We start from the raw sequence: 21,682 nt of genomic DNA, 5'->3' as shown, positions 1-21,682 counted from the left end.
CTACTTAGCTCTTTAAAAGGATTCAATAATTACAAGAATTTATCAAGACATGCCTCCCCTGTTTTGAGAGTCGACTCCTGTATATAGTCACCACTTCTCCATCTTCTAAATTATCATCCCTTCATCGATTAATCATTTTCGCTCTCCCATCCTCTTCTGTATTTCAATTTTTCAATAAATCAAGATCTGTGAGATCTTGTTGAGTACCTTGTTATCAAGGCCGTGCCCATATTTTTTGTGTGTGTTTTCGTATCGTTGTCGGAGTTTTCTCTAAAAAGGATTCATATGGTATCTTGGTCGATCTGTAAGACTTGCATCGATTCAGGAATGACAGTGGATATCGCAAAAGCTCACCTTTCACAATAAAAATTTGTTCATATTTTGGAAGTCCTTGTTGCTCCAATATCACTTGATACAACTGATAGTTCTGAACATTGGACTACAGATGATGCTTATGTGAAGGTCAATTGTGATGCTACCAGTTTCATAGGTGATGTAGGTTGGATTGCTCGATATTTCATTGTATTACTTTTTATATCAAAGAATTTAAATATTCTATGTGTTAAGCGATATGAAAACAAAACGCTATTTGGGTAACTCGTTCTTTGTTTCACAATCAGATTGTAGTTGACAGTTCGGGGGTTTGTACCGACTGGGTTCCGATGAGTGATTTCTATTAATAAAATCATTTGTTTGTCAAAAAAAAAATTCGATCCTTTTTATAAGAAGACGGTCATATTAAGTTGATCAGTAATCGAAGAATCAAAATATTACTTCATATAAAAGGTTTTTCTATTGTCAAAATATTTGATTAATTTAAACCGAGATCATGTTAAGTTAGTCGTTTATTCACACTCGTGTATCACAAATATGTCATTGTTATGGATCCGATATTTCAAGTCAGCCCCAACATGTGACAAATAACGCGACACCAAAACTTAACTCTTGTCAAAGACAAAACATATTAATCAAAATCGAATAGGATTAACCCGACCCCTATTTTTAGTGAAGTTAGAGTGAAATCGAACATATTAAACATATAATTGAGATTTTTGATGATCATTTCATACTTTGTTTCTTGTGATAATATTACAATCTCTTCTGTACAATATAATGTCTATAGAAGCTCACTGTCATGTAAGACTCCCGGCTCCACTCAAAATCTTGAAAACGGGGTGAGAGTTGATTTGATTTGAGTTGCAGAAGCTTACATGTGGTTTACGATTAGTTTCTCGAAAAAGTGACCGGAACCAATATAAATCCGACCAATATGATTCTGAATAAACCCGATTGTATTTATAAAAAGATCGATCATATTAAGTTGTACAGAGACTGAAAAAATAATGAATCGTTTTATATTAAAGATTATCATTTTTCTGGTAAAAAAAATGTTTATCATATTTGTCCAAACATTCGGATAAGTTAAAATTCATTATCTAATTAATTTTAAAAAAAATCAACTGTTCAATTAATAATAAATTTTAACTCTATTCCTTGACAATGATGATTTAAAATTTCCTTTGTGTAAATGATTATTCGAGAAATTATTGCTTACTTTATTTCGTGATCATTTCTTATAGCGACAATAACACGACAATTTAACACGTCAGGCGACAATTTAACACGTCAGAATTTATTTCGTTACTGCTTCAGATGTGATTTTTTAGAAACTTAAACGGTTATTACGTATGTGATCATTATTCAAACACGACAACTACGCGACAATGTTTTATTTTATTAGATATATATACAACTATATCGTTTTGTGATTACTATTTGAACCGACAACTACAAGACAATTTAATATTTTATTAACTCATATCAAATAATTATTAGATATAGTATTAATTACAAAACTAAATTATATTATAGTAAAATATCTAATAAACAATGATACAAATTTAAATACTCATATCAGTTTCGTAGTCTTAAATATATATATTCACACAAAATCTCCGATTTTAATTTTCAGTTTTATAAAATAAGAAGATATCATATATTATTCATTCGACTCTCAGTACACAATCCGCTCAAAATCTCGAAATCGGGGTGATATGGTAGCCATGCATGAACCACCAAAATAAATGTGACACCCACTTTTCGAAGATACAGATAAATTTCCAACTGTAAATTCTCTAAAAAACAAATTTTTTTGTCCAAACATAATTCACTTAGAGATGTAAAGTTTGACTTGGCGTGATAAAAAAATTTAATTTTTTTTTATAATTTATACCGTATGGATTTCACTCTCATTTTTTGGCTTATATAAGGACATATGCACCAGCCTTTGTTGCACCATCCCAAACCATTTCTTTCTCATTTCTTTCAGATCTCTCATGGAGCAGCCCCCAAGGAGAACCACCCCCAGATCAGCCCCGAGAGGGAAATCAGCCGCTGCTTCGACATCGAAAGCGCCTCGATCCCTCAGTGGCTCCCCTCTCAGGCCTGGCTACACTTACAGAGCAGTCAGTGGTTCAACTTCCAGAACCCCTAGATTGACTGGTGCTTACACCTCCAGGGCCTATGCTGGAGCCTCCTCATCGCGATCCGCGGGAGGTCCCTCCTCGGGTTTGATCAGACAAGCTGTGCCTGTGCCCCATGAGGAGCATGAGGTTGAAGTTGTGTACACTGGCTTGCCTTGTACATGCAAAAACTGTGGAATCACCTTTGGAAGCTACCATGACTATTATTGTCATTTGGTGTATGCAGCCATCCATCAGGCTCCGCCTCTGGATCTCACTCTCAAGCTGGCTACAACCTGTCAATTGCCCAAAGTGGATCTCGAGCTCCGCCTCCGCCCTGCAGATCAGTCGCAGTGAAACCAGAATTGAAGATTTTTCATAAGGCAGTAGTTGAATAAAAATTGTGTCTGTTGGTCTGTTTGTGTCAGTGTGTCTTGTTTCGTGTTCGTGTCTGTGTCTTGTTTCGTCTGTGTTTTTCAATTTCCGTCAATTCAGTGTTCTGTCTGCAGTGTAACCCGATGCCTTATGATTGTCTCAGTTGTAATCTTCAATTCTATCTAGTCAATTTCGTTTGTGTCAGTGTTCATCTGTGTTCTTATAATTAAACAAGTACAAGAATCTCGAAATCATAAGAACAACTATGAGAATCAGATCAGAATTAATTCATCTGAAACAAAGAGAATGTTGGATGAAACATCGAATTCATTAAAGATCGATATGTTCTGTTGAGATTTCATGACTATTTCAGTCTTTGTACATCACTTGATTGGTGATAAGCATCAGATATCTCAGTTTCTTGAAGAACCTTTGATGATCTCAACTACTTTTTTACACATACTCATTTTTGACTCAACTGGGTGCAAAGAAATTTCAGAAAATAGTTCAGATCTGCATAATGATTTTATGAAAACATGATTCTGAATTAGGTAATTAATCTGCAGGTGATGATGATTTTCTAAAGGAAAAACGAAAAAGATACGAGTTAATTCGCGCCCAATTTCTTTCATAACATGAGCACGTGTCTAACGACTTTTTAAAATACGAGCGAATTCGCGCCCAATACTTGTGTTTAAATGACTTTTTAAAAGTTCATAAGTTCCCGCGATATTGAGTACACGTTACCGACTTTTTAAAATTCACCCGCGTTAAATACATATAACGACTTTTTAAAACTAATAACGTATCAGTCATCTCACTCTCATTCCGTCTGTATTCGTAGACGCATCTAATACTGTTTGAGAAATGAAAACATTATTGTCCTGATCTGTTCGATAATTCATAAAATTTGATTTCGGAATAATCAGAGCTATAATTTAAATTTTTTAAATTAAAATTGCATCCTTCCATATCTACAGTACCAGTACCACCACATTGAACTCATTTGATCACAAGTTATAATGAAAAAATTGTTTTTCTCATCCGTTTTTTGAAGGATTAATCCCAACAAAATTATAAAATTAAACAATTGTATAATAGTGCTTATCGGTTACGAGATTAGCCTCTGATGAACCACCTTCGTCCTCAACTATTACCACACTTTTTGTCTATATTCATGCGAGACAAAATATAGTGATTAATACGAAACGAGAACCCACCTTCACTCCTTGTATTTATGTTGGATTTTGTGTTTCATTTCCGTTAGATCTCGTATCTCCTTTTTTTTGCATTTATCACATAAATGTTAGATTTTTCAAAATTTAATTTTAAATTCTTTTCACAAGTCTTTGGTTGGCAATGTATTATTGGTTTCACTTACACTAATAATAACGATAATAAGACCTCCTTTGTAATCTATACTATGTATATAAATCATCCAATTAAAATCAATCGCATCTCTGTCACGTCATTTGAGAAAAAATTGAGATAGAAATTGGTTTACATAATATTACGCTTATCATACATATAGATAAACGTGTATTACGATATTTTTAGTGTATGCTCATAATTACATCGTACTATATAGAGTATTTTTATTGGTGAAAATTTTTATGCACGTAAAAGATATTATTATTAATAAGATTGAAACTGATAGAAATCAATCATCCACCTAAGAAACGGTTATTGGACACGCACTAAAAAATTCATATAATAAATTCATAAAAACGTTAATCTCGTAACGGTGACATTTTAAAAAAATCGAACGTATGTTTTATTGCGATCTCTCAGTTTTAATTTAGTTAATATTTGTACATCGAAAAATAAATCTAATCGAAATCATGTATTAATTGTGAGGCATATTTCGGTTGCGAAATGGGATATCCCCGATATATTTAGGAAACGGACTCGTAACATCATCGCCCTATGTCATACGAAACTTGAATGCAGAGATAAGCAAGGGAGAATTGCATGTATAACGAAAAAGCAAGAAAAAAGTCAATAGAATTCAATGCTAAGAGACCTCATGAGGTGAAGATTTTGTGTATTTATCGCTAATATTTTTCGAGATCGCACATTTATGCTGCGGCTCACCAACTTTTCTATTTCTAATCGGTGGATGACAACAAAAATGGGGCCTACAGTGACTCAGCGACCAAAATCCGTTATCAACTTCGAACGTAAAAGTTACTATCCATTTTTCGCGTTAAATATCGTAACTGAAGTGGAGGTTATATATCGTTTCGCTCACTAATCGTAACGGAGTATCATATAGACCACTTTGATATTTAACCTTCCAATTTTCTATATTTTCTGAATTTTGAATTTTTATAAAAAAATTGATTTTTTGAATAAATAAAATTTAGGTATGTTGTTAATAAATAAAAGAAAGGTCGACGAAAATTTGTATAAGTACGGTTATACAAACCAAAATAACTTCAACGTAGTCTCAATTCACTTAACAGTTATTCCTTCGGTCCTAGTAGAAAATATATATCGGGTGCGTAGACTCAGGCACTCGACATACATTTTAATCCTCACTAAATAGAAATTTTATAAATTATTTTGTTAGTAAATTTTCAAATTTTAAATTTTAATATAAAAATAAACTATAAAATTATCCTAAAAAATAATTGTTAAATACCGAAAAAAATTGTATACTGAGACACCTTATAGCCCATCTATTTCGGGCTTTACACTCAATCTAGATCCTCACTTGAGGATACCCAATTGGGCCATATTCAAGCCCATGTATCTGCTTACTACTTCTTTTTGTCAGCCCATCTGCAAACTTCAAATTTTCTACTTCCACAAATTTTGACTACAGTCAAATTGTATGTTACATATATCCACCAGTCAATCTCTGTTTTCATTTTCCAGCGTTTTTCTAAAGCAGCAACACTTCAAGAACAACAAAAAGGTCCAATCTTTATCACTGTGAATCAATTTTATTATCTTAAATTTGTATACTCATGAGATCTGTGAATACCCTTTTAGTTTTTAAAGAATTTTTTCAGTTCTTGATTAATTATGCTTGCTGATCTAGACATGTATGTTTGATTATGATAACGTGTTGATGGGTCTTAAAGATTTGATCTTTTTGATGGGTTTGGTTTTAAATTATGGTGTGTGAAGTGTTTGCATTTTTGTTGGTGGGAACATTGATTTTGTTGATTTATGTGATCAAGATGTTGTGTGCTTGATTTCTTTTGTGTGGGTCTGATCTTAGTTTTGTGTTGGTGAGATTGAAATTTTGCTGTGTTAATCTGTTGTCGATTGAGAGATCGGGTGTGGTGCATTTAAAGATGTAATCTTTAAGTCGAAAATTAAGGGGAAATGATGAATAGTGTCAATTTGTTTCTGGTGTTCTTTAAGACCCGGTGATCATTTTAATCACTTCTAATTTTCCTGTGCATTGTTCTGTTACTTCTGTGATGGTTTGAGTTGTTTCAGGGTCTGGTACTGATTCTTTTTACTGCAAACGAGTACAGACTTCTTATATAGGAAAAATCGGTTCTTTATTCATGTAGTTGTGCTCTATCGTTGTTGAAAGTAAAAATGTGTCGTATGTCCAATGCAATAGTAATCAAGAAAGGAAGAAATTATGTTTTGATTACATTTATTTTAATCTTGTAATTATATAATGTGTTACACAATGTTTTTATAGTGCTTGATTCCCGTGGATTTTGCAAGTGTAGAGTTTCTCTTATAATTGTAAGAAGATAATTGTCAATGTGATAGAATAGTAATTTTTTCTTTTTACAGTGCAGTGAAGGCATAAAATGGAAGGCACCGTGTTTGTCCCTGCACTAGAGGGAATGAAACATGTGAAGTCTGAGAGTGGAGAAATGCTCACAAAGGAGTTTCTGGAAGTATGCAAGCAGATACTGCCTGTTATAGGTATGCTTTCTTATTTGTTTTAACTCTTTAAGAGTTTTTCCGAAAAATCTTTTGAAGTTGTTCACTTCATATGGTCTTTCCCTCCAGATATTGTGTTGACTTATTAGAATCACTTTAACATGAATAGAATTACTATATACTCCTGTTACTGATTTGTCAAAACTCAAGATGAGAGCTAAATATTTTTTTTCTGGTTTAAGGATTATTGGATTTCGACTTCTTTCCAAGTTGTGATTTATTGTTCAACTTTCTGAACTGTATTTTAGTCTAATGGTAAAGTCTTTTTTCGTAGTATTGGTTACATTAATTGGTTGAATTTAAATTGCTGGACCTGTTTTCTTAAAAGTTTTAGAAAATGTACACTGTCAAATAACTTTTTTTAATGCCAGATGAATTTGGAGCTGCTATGGCACTTGTCAAAGCGGACATCGGTGGTAATATAACAGTAAGAATTCTTCTTTCGTGTGTGATCATGTTGCGTATTATAATTGACAAAGGAGATACACCAACAAATTTAAAATCCCTAAAAAAGTGGTGATCCTTCGGCCTGTGAACAAAAGATGTTTCCTGTCATGTCATATTGTCACTAATCGAGAAAATCTGTTTGGCCTTCACCTTCCTGCTCTTTTATCCGGTCTATTGAAGTGTTAAAATGAAATTCGACCAAATTATATACATGCTTACTAATTATATATTATATAATTATAAAAAAGGGATCAGATTTAGGAGTCGGTGTCTTTACTCATCTTCCAAGTCATTAGGTCGGGGTAAATTTTCCATTATAGAAACACTTAAATATATAGGTTCCAAAGTCACAAATTGTATCCGTCTAAGTTCTAAATTCTAGATCACAAATTTGTTTACTAATCAATTCAAAATCATTTTCCAGAAGTTTCCTGATTCATTACTATTATTTGGACACCTAAGTGGTCCAGACAGACTCACTTTCTTATGCAAACTTCTAGGAGATATTATATTTATTAACTTTAACTCCATATATTTTATCTACATCAGAGGTTGGAGAACAAGTATCTAACTAGCCCATCAGAATTTAACCTCCTCTACAGCATGGTAAAAGTGGAAGTTGAAGCTAAGACTGCAAAAGGATCATCAAGTTGTACTAATGGTCTTCTTTGGTTAACAAGGTAAGTTTTAGTTGCCGCATTTACTTCTGCAGATGACCTTTTACTATATGAGATCTGTCTTGCTTGATTTTATATCTGCTTAAATATTTTTACGGTTAACATTATTATTCTCAGGGCGATGGATTTCTTGCTAGAATTGTTCCGAAATCTTCTTGAGCATGAAGATTGGACCCTGTCGCAGGCCTGCTCAGGTTCGTACCAGAAGACTCTAAAGAAATGGCATGGCTGGCTAGCCAGTTCAACTTTCACGGTAATTTGTTTCTTTATATTAGTTTGAGTTGTTAGTGTTGTGTAATCTCCATATTATCTACTTCTAAGGAGTTAACACCCATATAGCCCTCACCCCAAACAGAAGAAATCATAAGGTCTCACTTTTATAAGCTTTAATTCATATGACCTAGTTGGAACATACACACTGTTTTATGTAGCTCAAATTATCTGTGTGCTGCTTGTGAATATTTTTTTTTTGTCAGACACTAAGCTTGAAGTTTTGCTTGTGGATAGTTTATGTTTAGTCATACACGAAAAGTTTAAGTATTAATATGTTTTGTCAAGAGTCAGGAGTCCAGACTGATGTTTCAAATATGAAATATGTGAGCATAGACTTTCTGTGATAATTACCATGTGCAGCATGATTGTATATATTCATGCGTGTGATATATAAGATGTAAGAATTGTAATCGCAATATACCTTTAGATACATGATGTTTAGAGGTTGTATTTCTTTTTGTTCTTGCCACGCAATACATGGACAAGTGCCTCTACCAGTAAAAAGAATACGGAAATAATTAATAACTAAAGAGAGTTGATAAAATTATCTTTTTCATGATGAAAAATTACTATCTGCATTTCAAACAAGCCATATCTTTTTTACCATTTCTAAGCCACCTGATGCTAAACTAAATTGGTACAACAGCTAGCACTGAAGCTTGCTCCGGACAGGAAGAAGTTCATGGAAGTTATAGGCAGAACAGGTGACATTAATGCTGACATTGAGAAGTTCTGCACAAACTTCACACCACTTCTTGAAGAGAACCACAAATTCTTGGTAAGTAATAAAGTTAACAACTTCAATTTAGCAAAAAATAAATATAAAATAAAAGTAAACTTAACGACTTTATGTTTGATACTGTTTAAGAAATGCTTATTTGTGCTGCAGAGTCATCTTTTATTGAGACTCTGATCTTTTACCTATCTTTTTTTGGCCATATTCTTACAAATAATAATATATTCAATGTAATATTTCAGGCCAGCGTTGGATTAGATGATCTGAAGGCATCTTAGATATTCGCCCTAGTAGATCCCGTACTAAAATATACCCTTCGCCGCACTTAAAGCTGCATAATCAAAAGGATTTAAGCGCCATACATATTTATTTTTTTTCATTGTATCTGCTTGATCTGCACTTTATATTGTAAACTTCGACATTATGAAAATAAGTAATTCTATGTACTAAACCCGCGCATTTAAACTCAAGTATCCGCATTTTTTTCGTTCTGTCAACTTTGTACTGGTTTGCAAGGCAAAATCACGGGAAACTTGGAATGCAAAAAGTCTAATTTGTATGAAATTAGCACAAATATAATCCCTTTTTGTTTTTAGTAGTCTTTTGACAGGACTTGCTCATCTATAATTAGCATTCTTCAAGTGAAGAAATATGTAAATTAGGAGTCCTAGATTCTCAACACGTCTGGTTTTAATCAACCCACACAGGAAATTATCAATCCTTTAATTACCATTAAATTAACGAAACAATTGCTTTAAACACCATGATATATATAGGTAACTAATCTTTACCTCAAGTGTGGAGGGGTTAAACTGCAATTTATCGTTACAGTTACCCTTCTTCCTCATTTTTTACCACCCTGCAAAACAATATTTGCAGTAAAAAATTGTTGAAGGCAATTTTTACCCCATCTCCTCTGGAATATTTTCACCTTTTGATCATATATGGTCATGATCTGAGGTGAAGTTGAAAGGTTCCTCCTTGTTCAGAAGGCAGGGGTGGACTTTCAGCCAAGAGGAGTGCATTGTTGTAGAGGATAATGGGGACCAAAATGAAGGGCCTTCTGAAAGGCCTCAAGCAAATTTCTAACAAATTTGGTGAGCCATTTCCTTCCTGGTATACCTTGTGTCATGCATGGCAATATCATGCATCGACGTCGGGATCGACAGTGGATTTGTGGTTTTACCCTCGGGTTTTTATAGAAAACCATTATTCCGCTCGTAATAGAAGTGTACTAATGATTTGTAAATTATGATGCAGACAACAAAGGAGAAGAAATTCAGATTGGCTTACCAACAGATGTAAAACATGTGGCTCATATAGGGTGGGATGGACCATCTTCACTTGAATCTCCAAGCTGGGTATTAATCTTCTTATTTAGAATAAATTAATTTGCACTTTTTAAAGGATTATGTTAAAGCCTAAAACAAAAGATGATTATCATATTATACATATATTTTTTCTTCATGCAGATGAAGGAGTTCAAGGGAGGGGCTGCTCAATCAGAACCCTTAGATTTCTCAGCACCACCTGCAGAGGATTCCGAAAAGAAATGGGTTTCTCAAGGTATAAAATGCTGGGAATGTTTTTGCATTTTGGAAATGTTGTTGGTAAAATATAAAAATTATTTAGGATCTTGAATTGTCCTGGTGTGTTCAGATTCATCAAGAAAGAAGAGCATAAAATCTAGAAACCTGCCAGAATTGCCAAAATCATCGCGGCGCCAGTTCTCAGAAAGCCCTGCAACAAGTCCGACTCCATCAAGAGATCCATCCAAGTCCAGGAACCCGAGGAGACACCCACGGAAGGAGTCTGATGAAAGTAGCAGAGGCAATCGACGAAGCAAAGAGCTGAGCCCTGATGCACCAGACCAGGGGGATGTTCCAAAGAAAACAAGGCGCAAGAAACCTAAAGACTCATCTGCTCACAGGTCACCAAAACCTAAAGACCAAGACAATGAGCCGGCTGTTGATGGCTCATCGCAAGAGAGTCTCCCTTCAAACACAGTCTCCGACCCATTCTCTGAACCTGGATCGGTTGACATTGATTCAAAACCAATGGCAGCTGGCGCTGAGCTTCTACCAGCTTCCAAGCTCCAATCTTTCGTACCAGAGGTGCAGAAGCCCAACGTCGAGGTGGCTTGACAGGTTCTTGTTCATTTTTGCCTGCGAAATCTTGTAGCTAGTGTTACAATTACTCAGCCAATGAGTAGAACAATCATCTTTTTTTCCTTTCCATGCAAATTGTAATACCATTGGCTAGAAGAACAAGCCACATTATCTGAGTTGCATATAATGTAAAGGTGTTAACATTCCTCTGTTTTTTTTTTATTATATAGCAAATTCTAGTAGGAGATTAGCAGAGTAAATTCTTTACTGATAAATCAATATTTCAAACCCTCGACCTCTTGTAAACGGAGCGAGCGACAAACATACCATTTGACCAAGAGATCGTCTTTAAAGCGTAAACTCTAACATTGGAAAGTTAACAAAATACAAAATCATGATTATATGTATCTGCATTTGGAATTGTTAAGCTTTAGTTACATATCTGTAATTGCAGCTAATTTTCCTAATCACTAATCACTACCAGCTACTAGCAATCTTTTTCCTATCATTAGTCAGTGTTTCTGAACTATCTGCCTTCTCCTAACTTATCAAGAACAAGCTGAAACCCCAAGAAATCGCGATCGCCACCCGAGAAACAAGCACAACCAAAGAACCACTGTCATGAAGAAGCACAAGTCTGGGAACTTCAGGTTTCTTGCACAACTTCAAATGCTTTAAATGATCATCAACTCTCAGCTCTTGATCAACACAAAGTTGTGAATTCCCTTTCAGCTTCAACTTCCCACCGATTTTCGAAACAAACTTAGCATCAAATGGGATTTCACCACTCAAACTATTGTTCTCAAGATTCAACTCACTCACCATCTCCAAAGTCCCAAACTCACTAGGCACTTCCCCTTGTAGCTTGTTATTATCAAGCCCTAAATAGCACAAATTCTTCAAAAACACCCCCATTGAGCCTGGAATATGGCCAATAAGTCCATTTCTTGACAACCCAAGTCCCAAAATACCCCCAAGATTCTCCCAAATCTCAGGAATCTCCCCTCCAAGATCATTCCCACTCAAATAAACCTCCGTCAAGCAAGTCATTTCTCCAAGAACCAAAGGGACCCCACAGTTAAAAAACCTGTTATAACTCAAATCAAGAAACTCAAGCTTCCTTAAACCCTTGAAACTCATTGGCACCTCACCATGAAACCCATTATAACTCAAATCAAGCTTCAACAAGCTCTCTAACCCTCCAAAAGACTCTGGCAAATTACCAAAAAACCCATTATAACTCAAATCAAGAACCTTCAAATTTCTCAACTTTGACACATTTACCCCTGAGATATCCCCACTTAACCTGTTTCTTGAAAATGTAAGCTGCTCCAAACTACTCAACTCTCCTAGGCCAGGTGGGACCCACCCATAAACTCCACTTCCAATCAAAACAAACCTTTTCAAACTACTCAAGCTCCTTATATCACCCTTAAAGGGCCCCACCAGAGATGGGTTTTCGATGAACACCAGCTCCTCTAAAACCCCACTAAACCCCTCGAATTCCGGCACCGGAACTTCATCTCCAGTGAAGCACTTGTAGAAAAGCAGCTTCTTAAGCTCCTTAAAAGCTGAAAGAGCAGGTACATTGATCTTGGAGTGACGATTACAAGGTGGGTTCGGTGAGTAATCCGAGACGAACCCAAAGCTCAGCTCAGTCACATGAACGGACTCGTCGCCGGCGCCGGCGCCGGATATTGTGAAATACTCACAAACCACACCGTGTGGGGAGGAGTAGCAAAGATCATCTGGGAAGAGAGTGCGCCACGAGATGTCGGAGTTGATTGACTCGAGAACTTGGTAGAGAGATTCTTGCTCGAGAGAGGAGAGAGATGGCTGGGAGGTGGAGAGAGTGGAGAGGAGAGAGAGAGTGAGGAGGAACAGGGGGTGGGAGAGATGCATTTTCAGAGAGAGAGAGGGAGAGAGATTTGTGAGAGCTGCGAGATTGGAGAGTAACTGTGTTGGTGGAGCTGTGTGTTTATATATACATGTGTTATGTACTGTTTGTACAGTGCTAGCTGGTTTTAATTTCCTGTGCAGTACAAGTGTACATTGATTTTGTGTGAGAGAGATCATGGGATTACAAAAATATATTCCCTCCGATCTTCATGGTTTGTTTGACTTTTTTGACCCTTTTATAAGTATATAATTAATATTTTTAAAAATTTTGTAACAAAAAAATTATTCTTAAAATTTTATCTACTTATAATTAATATTTGTGATATAAAACAAAATGAAATTTTATATTTTATCATATATAAGTAATATATATGGTCAATAATATAAAATTGTGACGGGAAATTTAAATAACATATATAAAATAAATGGAAGTAACAATTTAAATAAGAAAAAAATTAGATTTATGAAAGAATTGATGATCAATAATAAAAGATTGTAAAATGGCAAAAGTAGAATTCTGAAATATCTTCATTTTAGAAAAGATAATTTTTTATATATTTTATGATTTATACTATACTGTAAAAATATCTTATGATCACTATCATGTGACTAGGGTTAATAAGACAAAGCTTAAAAATAATTTTAATATATTTTATTATTTTATTTTGATGGTAAAAATAGAATTCTAAAAATATTAATGAATAGAATGCATGTTTATAGAAAATACTTTAAAATATTCGATAAATGAATCAAAAAAATCAATTTTATTTTATGATATCAATCAAAATTCTTATTTCATTTTAATAAAAAGACCAACAAACAGCACAAGGTAGTGTTTATTATATGCATGAATATTGGTTTGCACATTACACAAAAATTTAAAAAATCTCGACTCGATCAAACTAGGGAATGAAAGTATATAGACCCGAAACAAGAGAGAGGATGTTTGTCCAAAAACACGAAAGTAAAGAATCAAGAATTGACAGAGATTTGATCTCCCTGCTTTGCTTTTCCTCTGCACCTACAAAATGACAACTTTGACCTTCTTTTCTGCCTTGCTCTTTACTCTTCTGCAATACATACAAATCTCGTTGTGTAAAAATGGAATCACGTTGCATGCATAGAGATAGACCCAACTGATTCTTGGGGCGTTTTAATGATTATTTGCTGCTTGTGTTTAGGACTGAGTTTGATAGTTATGGTACGTATCTTTTGTCTTGGGGGTTGAGATTGGGGTGCTTTTCTTGCTTTTGGGGAGTGAAAAGAGGGGTGGGTTAAATTATGATTTGACATTTTGTCATAATAATATGGTTATTATTATTACTAGCATTCATGTCGTAGAGCGGTGCCATGTAGCCTGCTCGTAAAAACTTTATTTGAAATCCGACCCGGATATAATAAATTTTGATACAAATATTTCAATTTGTGAAATGTTATTTTAGAGCGAATTTTTACATCCAGAGCTGAAAAAGCATGAAAAGATGAAATTACTCTTTAAAATTGTTTTTTTCATTTGTTATTATTATGTATGCACGAGATCATATTAATATCTTCATGCTTGTTTGTTCTGAAAATTAAAAATTTGCTTTGGATATAACATTTTCATTCAACTATTTACTTTCGTATGCTCTCTCCAAATTATTCATATTACATTACCGTATAATTTTTTATCATATTTTCTTGTTTAGAACTTGTAAATTTTATAAAACTTGAAGAAAACAAAAATACTTCAAAACAACACAAAACCAAAACACAAACCCAATTCGACTGTAATTGTTCACGAGTAACTCAAACAACTATTCAAGTTATTACTTAGTTAATATAAATTTAAATATTAGAAAATATCATTCTTTTAAAATTTTTGATTCGATTGAGTCTCTGATTGAATTTTTCAGGATAGAAAATCTGATTAATTAAGATAAATTTCTCTTAAATGATATATTATAAATAACATATTAAATATTATAATGATATTATAATATATCTGATTTTTAGTCCAATTACCAGATTAATTTTTAATCAATATTTCTCACGATATGTGCTATCATATTAATATTTATTAATACAAAAGCAAATCTGAATTGATCGATAAAATCTAAATTCAAATAAAATAAACAAAAGTTCCATTAAACTTGACTTAACTCGGATCCTCTCAAAATATTAAGTTCGACAAAAGAGAAATCCCTCAAAATATTAATTTAAATTAAAAACACAAAACCTCCATTAAACTTGACTTAACTCCAATAAATCCCTCAAAATATTAAATACAACTTAAAGAAATCGCAAGAATCAATTTTGATACAAACGATGTTTGCAATCTAGCTAGGAAGCCTAGAAAAGGCATCTAAAAAGCCGACGAAAAGGAGATAACGGAGCAAATAGCCGCCGGCAAAACCACTCAGAGCGAAGAGTAAAGCGGAGAAAGGTGGCAGCGCCGGAGCCGACCAGCAGCCGCCGTTTTGTCTCATTGACAGCGACGTGTAACAGTCTCGTTTTAATTGATACTTTTGGCCACGTGTAACGTTTTGAGTGGCGGAGGTTTGGGCTTCTGTTACGGTGTACGAACTTGATGGACTGTCTATTCTGTGTGTGACAGAACATGCGGTCTTGCACTTGTTACTTCTCTCCTGTTTTTACCTGTGGGGGCCTCCGGTAAAAAAGAATGAAATGGTGGTATAAATTTTACTCCCTCTGTCCCAATGAATTGTATACAGTTTCCTTTTTGGGACGTCCCACCAATTGTACATATTCCAAAAGTAGTAAACTTTTATAATATAATGATGTATAAAACATTATTACAACAACTACTTTCTTCCACTATCTCCATTCTATAATAATATAAACACTAGTATTACACCAACTACTTTCCTCCACTATCTCAAATCTATTACTTAAATATAAATTGGTCTCACCACTATACTCATTTTTCACCCAACTTTAATCATTTCTTACACAATCTCTTGGTCTCCGTGTCCCAACCATTTGTATACAAATGGCTGGGACGGAGGGAGTATGCCACTTTTACCTGTTGCTTCGTGGGTGGGTGGACATGGGACTCGACACATATTTTATTTTGAGTAAATGACAAATGGGTAGTTGGAATTTTTCAAAATTTACAAAAAATTGATTGGATTTTAAAAATAATAAAATAGTGAATGAAGTTTAATTCCAACTTTCAATAAGGTGGCTCTCGTCAACCGCCGTTAATATAACTCTTTAACTCCTAAAAATTAAGAATATATGACAAGAGGGTGGTTGGAGTTTTCAAAAGTTGCAAAATAGTGACTGGATTTCAAAAATTGCATAATAGTGGCAGCCAATTATTTGTAATTTTTAAAAACTCCAGCCACCCTCTTTCCATTTATTCTTAAATTTTTGAAGTTAACGAAGTTACGTTGACTGTGCTTGACGGGAGCCACTTTATTAAAAGACGAAAGTAAACTTCAGCCACTATTATACTATTTCTGAAGTTCAACCAATTTTTTACAAATTTTGAAAAACTACGACCACCCTGTTGTCATTTACTCTTTTATTTTTAGTGGCTCAATAAATTTATTTGTTTTCAAATAAAAATTGACTGTGTAAATTTTATCCTAAAACTTTTTTAAGATACATGAAAATAGATTTAATACTTATCTTAAAATACGTGTCGATGGAAAAATTGTATACAATTGAAGAAGACACGCGAAATATATTTTGACATCATGTTTGGATGATAATGAAAATGAGACAATCGAAATGAGTGGTACAAAAAAAAGTGTACGTAATTGAGTATATTGCGAATAGTGAAGGAATGAATTATGTGAAAATAAATTAAGAGCGGACTTGTTAATCCAAACATCGTCAAATTTCTTAACGGGATTTCTCAAAAGTCGCTAGTTAAGTTTTAAATTGAAATTTCTAAACTCTTGTCGGGTTTAAATATCATATTTAACTATTATTACAGATCTTCCTTTTATCCAAAAAAATAAAATCGATGAATGGGATATTATCAAGAATTTTCCTTATTTTTTGCAGAATTGTTGGCACGTTGATCGATCAATTTAAAGTACTCCCTCCGTCCCTTCCATTTCTTATCATTTCGGTTGAGCACGGAGATTAAGAAATATGTATAAAGTAGTGGAAAAGAGAAATAAAAGTGGGTGAAGTGGTAGGATCCATTGATTTTTAATGTATAAAAAGAAGATAGTGGAGTAAAAGTAGTGTGAAAAGGAAAGAAAAGTGAAGAAGTGGTGGGACCCGTTGACTATTTTGGGTAAGTTTTGAAATGTAAAGAAATGGATGGGACATCCCAAAAAAGAAAGTGTAAAGAAATGGGAGGGACGGAGGGAGTAGTATAGTTTGATTTTTTTTCCCCTTAATTTTATTTAATGCCGAGTATTATTTTATACTCCGTCTGTCCTTCTCATTTGTTTATAATTTTTTCACACTGCTCGACACGCATTTTAAGCCGCATATAAAACATAGTTCTATAACTTTTTTTAAATTTTTTTTTTTATAAAAATCTAAACATACAAATTTTTATTCAGAAAAAAAAGTTTAAAATAATTTATTAAACTACATTTTACGAGAAAATTAAAATTCGTGCCGAGTTTTCATCACAACTCCAACGTAAACAGATGAGGTGGAGAGTATAAGTTATTCGAACCCAGTAACCTCACAGTTGGGCCGAAAGCACAAATTTGAGACCTCGAAGGCCGCGAGGCATTCAACTCAGCCTTTACTTCAAAAAAAATAGGGAAAATAGATTTTTTTGCCACTCAACTTATAGTGTTTTTAGAAACTTACCACCCAACTAATTTTTTTATTCTTTTAGTCACTAATGTTAGGTTTGGTTTTGTTTTTAGCCACCAGCTTAGGTTTGGATTTGATTACTAGCATTATGATAATTTTTTGTATCATCATTTATACATAGTGATAGTATCTAATATTTTGATGATGTGTCGTATGTTTATATCCTTATATATAGCAATAGTAATATAAAATGAGCTGATGAAAAATTAAAATCAGGAATAATAGTAATTAGATTCTAAAAATTCAATAAATCATGAATATGAAATCAATGACTTCAAACAATTCACCACCTCTCATACTATAAAGTGTAATTGAGTGATATGACGCATCATCTTTCGCTATTAAACTTTCAATGGACTAGCTCAATCTAAGATCTTTCTTAAATTTATCTTCAAAAATTTTAATAACTTTTTATCTTATTACAATTTTCGAGATAAATAAATAGAGAGGAAAACTTAATTTTCGATGATTGTCCTCTATATATAATGCATCATTTTATATTATTATTACTCCCTCCGTCCCTCTCATTAGTTTACAAATTTTCTCTAGTGCTCAGCATGTATTTAAGATTCTTATAAAACATAGTTTCATAACTTATTTTTGTTGAGTGGCAAAAAAATCTATTTTCCCAAAAAAATAAATACTCAACAGTGAATGGGCTCACGAGCGTCCGGTCGTTTTTATTCTCTTCCTCACATTGCCACAAACCTTATTCTCGATATATTGTCTCTGTACAGATCATTTTTTACACTTTTTTCCTTCTCTCGATAAATATTCCAATTCTTAAAATCTTAAATTAAAGAAATAATAAAATTTTAATATATAAATTAATTTATTATGCAAAATATTTAAAATACTTCCTTATAACATACTTGAGATCTTGCTATAATTACTCTATTAATTATCATTTCTTTTTATTAGCAAACCTTTTTTTTTAATAGCAATTTTCATTAGCAAACTTACTCACGAGCAAAGCCTAATCAGACTGAAAACCAATTTTTCTAGAGGATCTTATCCAAAAAGCATAATCACATATTTTCTTCTTTTTGGATTTGAAACTGTGACCATAAGAGCATCTCCAACCATCTAAAGCCCTTGGCTAAAAGGTGAGTTGGCTTACTTAAAATAAAAAAATTTAGCCAACAGCTCCAAAAACTCAACTCCAACCATGCTCACCTGTTGTCTATAAATTTAGCCAACCTCCTATGGATGACTAAATTTGTCGAACCTCTACAGGTCTGTAAGAAAATCTGTAGGAAGATTGTACATCATTTATTACTATATTGAACTGATATATTCTATTTTAACAATTTAAAATATTAATAACATACTATTTTTAAATTATAGCCAACCAATATAGTCAGTACCATTGAAGCAAAATGTCTTGCAGGTTCAGCAAATTTTACATAATGTCTTACAGGTCCAATTTAGCCAACGATTATAGCCAACGCCGTTGGAGATGCTCTAAGTCCCCTATTTAACCAATGAGCTAATTTCAGTCATATTATATATGTACATTCTAAATATATTTGATAAATCAAAAATGAAATAGAATGGACGAAAATATCACGTCTCATTTGTTTCTATATATATTGTTTATAACATTCTTTGAAATAACATTATCTCAAAATCATACTGAGATTAATTTATCAACAACTTATGAGTGACATATTATGTGTATTAATTCGACTATTATTAATAAAGGACATTGCAATGTCTGCATGCATGGAATCAAACTTAACTAAATAGGAAACATATTTATTCGTGATTATCACTATATGTTTCAAACAAAAATATTGATTTCTTAAAAAAAACAAAATATTGATATAAACCATCTAAAGTATAGTTATATACTATTAACTTTCTAAAATAACTTTGTCAAAAAAAAAAAAAAACTTTCTAAAATAAAGATACGAATCTTACACCACATAAAAATAGTTTTATTCAAAAAAAATAGTTTTATTCAATAAAAAATTATTAACTACTCACTTTGTATATCAAGGGGCCGTTTGGTTAGGGGTAACTAGCAAAGGGAAAGGGAAACAACCAGTTTCATTTCCTTTGTTGTTGTTTGTTTCATGAAATTTATCATTCCCTTTACCTTCTTTTGGTTTTAGGTTTACCCCAAATGCCTCATAATCCATTCCCCACCCCCATCATCAGGTATTTCATTTCCCTTTCCTGAATTTTTTTTATTTTCATTTATAATTTGTTTTAGAAATCATTAATATTAAAAAATAATATGTAAAATATTTTTGAAGATCAAAAATAAATTTTAATATAGTTTTATATATTAAAAATAATTTTAATATAATTTATAAGTCGTATTATTTATAAAATTAATGAAATTTTTAAGTAATAAAATATGTCAAATTATATACATAAATATATTTTACTCTTGAGAAATCAATCAATATACCTATATAAAGGAGAAGCGAGGGGCGCGTAGGTGGCGCCTCTCACATCATTCCGTTCTATTTTTATAATTTTCTGGAATTTTTGAATGAAAAATATCAAAAATTAAAACTAGGGGTGTCAAACGGATAAAACGGATACGGATTTGCCCATATCCGTATCCGGATTCGCCTACTGAAAACCGTATCCGAATCCGGATCCGTATCCGCAAATTTTTGAAAAATAATATCCGTATCCGCCGGATATTATCCGGATACGGATAATATCCGGATCCGTTTTTTCAAACACAAAAAATGAAATATACATAACGCATGTTTTGAACCAAAGAATCAAACAAAACTCGATTGTTAAATCGAATCTGCAACCAAAGAATCAAACAAAGCACAAATCATTGCTTGTTAGATTAAAAAACAAGAATCAAAGCAGATCCGGAAAATATATAAATCACGGTGATTTATAAGAACTAGTCGAAGACAGATGCGGAAGACTGATTCGGAAATCAGATCGGAAATCAGATGCGGTGGAGATTCGGACTTTGCTTTTAGGGTTAGAAGAGGGCGCGACGACATTAGGTTTTGTGATTGTTGGTTTTTGGTCGATTGACTACTGCTACTCTGCTGGTTCTATTACTTCTTCACATGCGTCACTGACTTGCAAATGGATAATTGTATTAAGCCCAATTCATCTTTGTTTTTTTTACTTTTAAATTTAATGTTTTTATTCTAAAATATTAATAATTCTTGTTCAAAATTTACATTATAAAATAAAAAAAATATAAATGCATAATAAATTTATATAGGTAATATTATATTTATTTATTTTTGAATTCAGGTAATATTATATATATATATAAAAGATATATATATATATATATATATATATATATATATATATATATTTAAATATTTTCGGATACGGATATTTTCGGATACGGATACGCTTATATCCATATCCGTATCCGCAATCCCCGGATTCGAATACGGATAATATCCGCTTTTTTTTGGATACGGATTATATCCGCATTTTCCCGAATACGGTAACGGATTTTTCGGACGGATATCGGATTTTTCGGATTTTTTTGACAGCCCTAATTAAAACTGTCGTTCTTAGTTTCGGGTATATTAGAAGCAAATTTCAGAATCTGATTTTGTTTCAAATTATATATGGAACATAGCAGCTTGAAAGTTTTAATCTGATTTTGTTTCAGATTATTTAATTATAGGAAAGACAAATTATTTATGGAATATAGTAGCTTGAAAGTTTTAATCTGATTTGGTTTCAGATTATTTAGTTATGGGAAAGAATAGCACACAAGTATTTTTGCACCTATAAATACCCCTGTAGATTGTAGGTTTTTGGATTATCTAAACACAACCTCCTCTCTCTCTCAATGCCACAAACCTACCTCTCTCTGGTGATAGTTCTCTTGCTCGATTTCTAACTCGGAGGTGCCGTTTTTCTGCAACGATAAGTGAAGGCTGTTTATACAATATTAAAAAAAATAAAAGTTGTTGCAAGCAAAGGTAGTTATAGACCGTTATATTGGAGTCGACAAATCCAAATACGGGGAAAGGATAT

General features: G+C 33.0%; 3 protein-coding genes across 4 annotated transcripts; 2 read left to right on the top strand and 1 right to left on the bottom strand.

Annotated features, from left to right (window-relative positions):
• The first annotated feature begins 5,618 nt into the window (after nucleotides 1-5,618).
• Nucleotides 5,619-9,358, top strand: LOC108210605 (glycolipid transfer protein 1). Of its 2 annotated transcripts, none has more exons than XM_017381963.2 (7): nucleotides 5,619-5,757; nucleotides 6,603-6,737; nucleotides 7,127-7,182; nucleotides 7,752-7,882; nucleotides 7,997-8,132; nucleotides 8,799-8,930; nucleotides 9,131-9,358. In XM_017381963.2, exons 2-7 carry the CDS (start codon nucleotides 6,620-6,622, stop codon nucleotides 9,164-9,166), a joined length of 609 nt encoding a protein of 202 aa, XP_017237452.1. In that variant the 5' UTR covers nucleotides 5,619-5,757; nucleotides 6,603-6,619; the 3' UTR covers nucleotides 9,167-9,358. The 2 variants fall into 2 exon arrangements, with proteins under 2 accessions (XP_017237452.1, XP_017237453.1); XM_017381964.2 differs by having other exon boundaries at nucleotides 5,622-5,757; nucleotides 6,608-6,737.
• A 312-nt stretch (nucleotides 9,359-9,670) lies between these two features.
• Nucleotides 9,671-11,252, top strand: LOC108210604 (CRIB domain-containing protein RIC6). Its single transcript, XM_017381962.2, has 4 exons — nucleotides 9,671-9,985; nucleotides 10,149-10,249; nucleotides 10,361-10,454; nucleotides 10,548-11,252. Exons 1-4 carry the CDS (start codon nucleotides 9,928-9,930, stop codon nucleotides 11,030-11,032), a joined length of 738 nt encoding a protein of 245 aa, XP_017237451.1. The 5' UTR covers nucleotides 9,671-9,927; the 3' UTR covers nucleotides 11,033-11,252.
• Nucleotides 11,253-11,395: 143 nt separating this feature from the next.
• On the bottom strand, nucleotides 11,396-12,973 carry LOC108212914 (piriformospora indica-insensitive protein 2). The gene has a single exon (XM_017384625.2). It carries the CDS (start codon nucleotides 12,896-12,898, stop codon nucleotides 11,537-11,539), a length of 1,362 nt encoding a protein of 453 aa, XP_017240114.1. The 5' UTR covers nucleotides 12,899-12,973; the 3' UTR covers nucleotides 11,396-11,536.
• Between the last annotated feature and the right edge of the window lie 8,709 nt (nucleotides 12,974-21,682).

Source organism: Daucus carota, chromosome 3 (genome assembly GCF_001625215.2).
Source record: "Daucus carota subsp. sativus chromosome 3, DH1 v3.0, whole genome shotgun sequence".
Taxonomy (NCBI): Eukaryota; Viridiplantae; Streptophyta; class Magnoliopsida; order Apiales; family Apiaceae; genus Daucus; species Daucus carota.
Note: the sequence above shows the minus strand (reverse complement) of the source record. Positions and strands in the feature narration are given on the sequence as shown.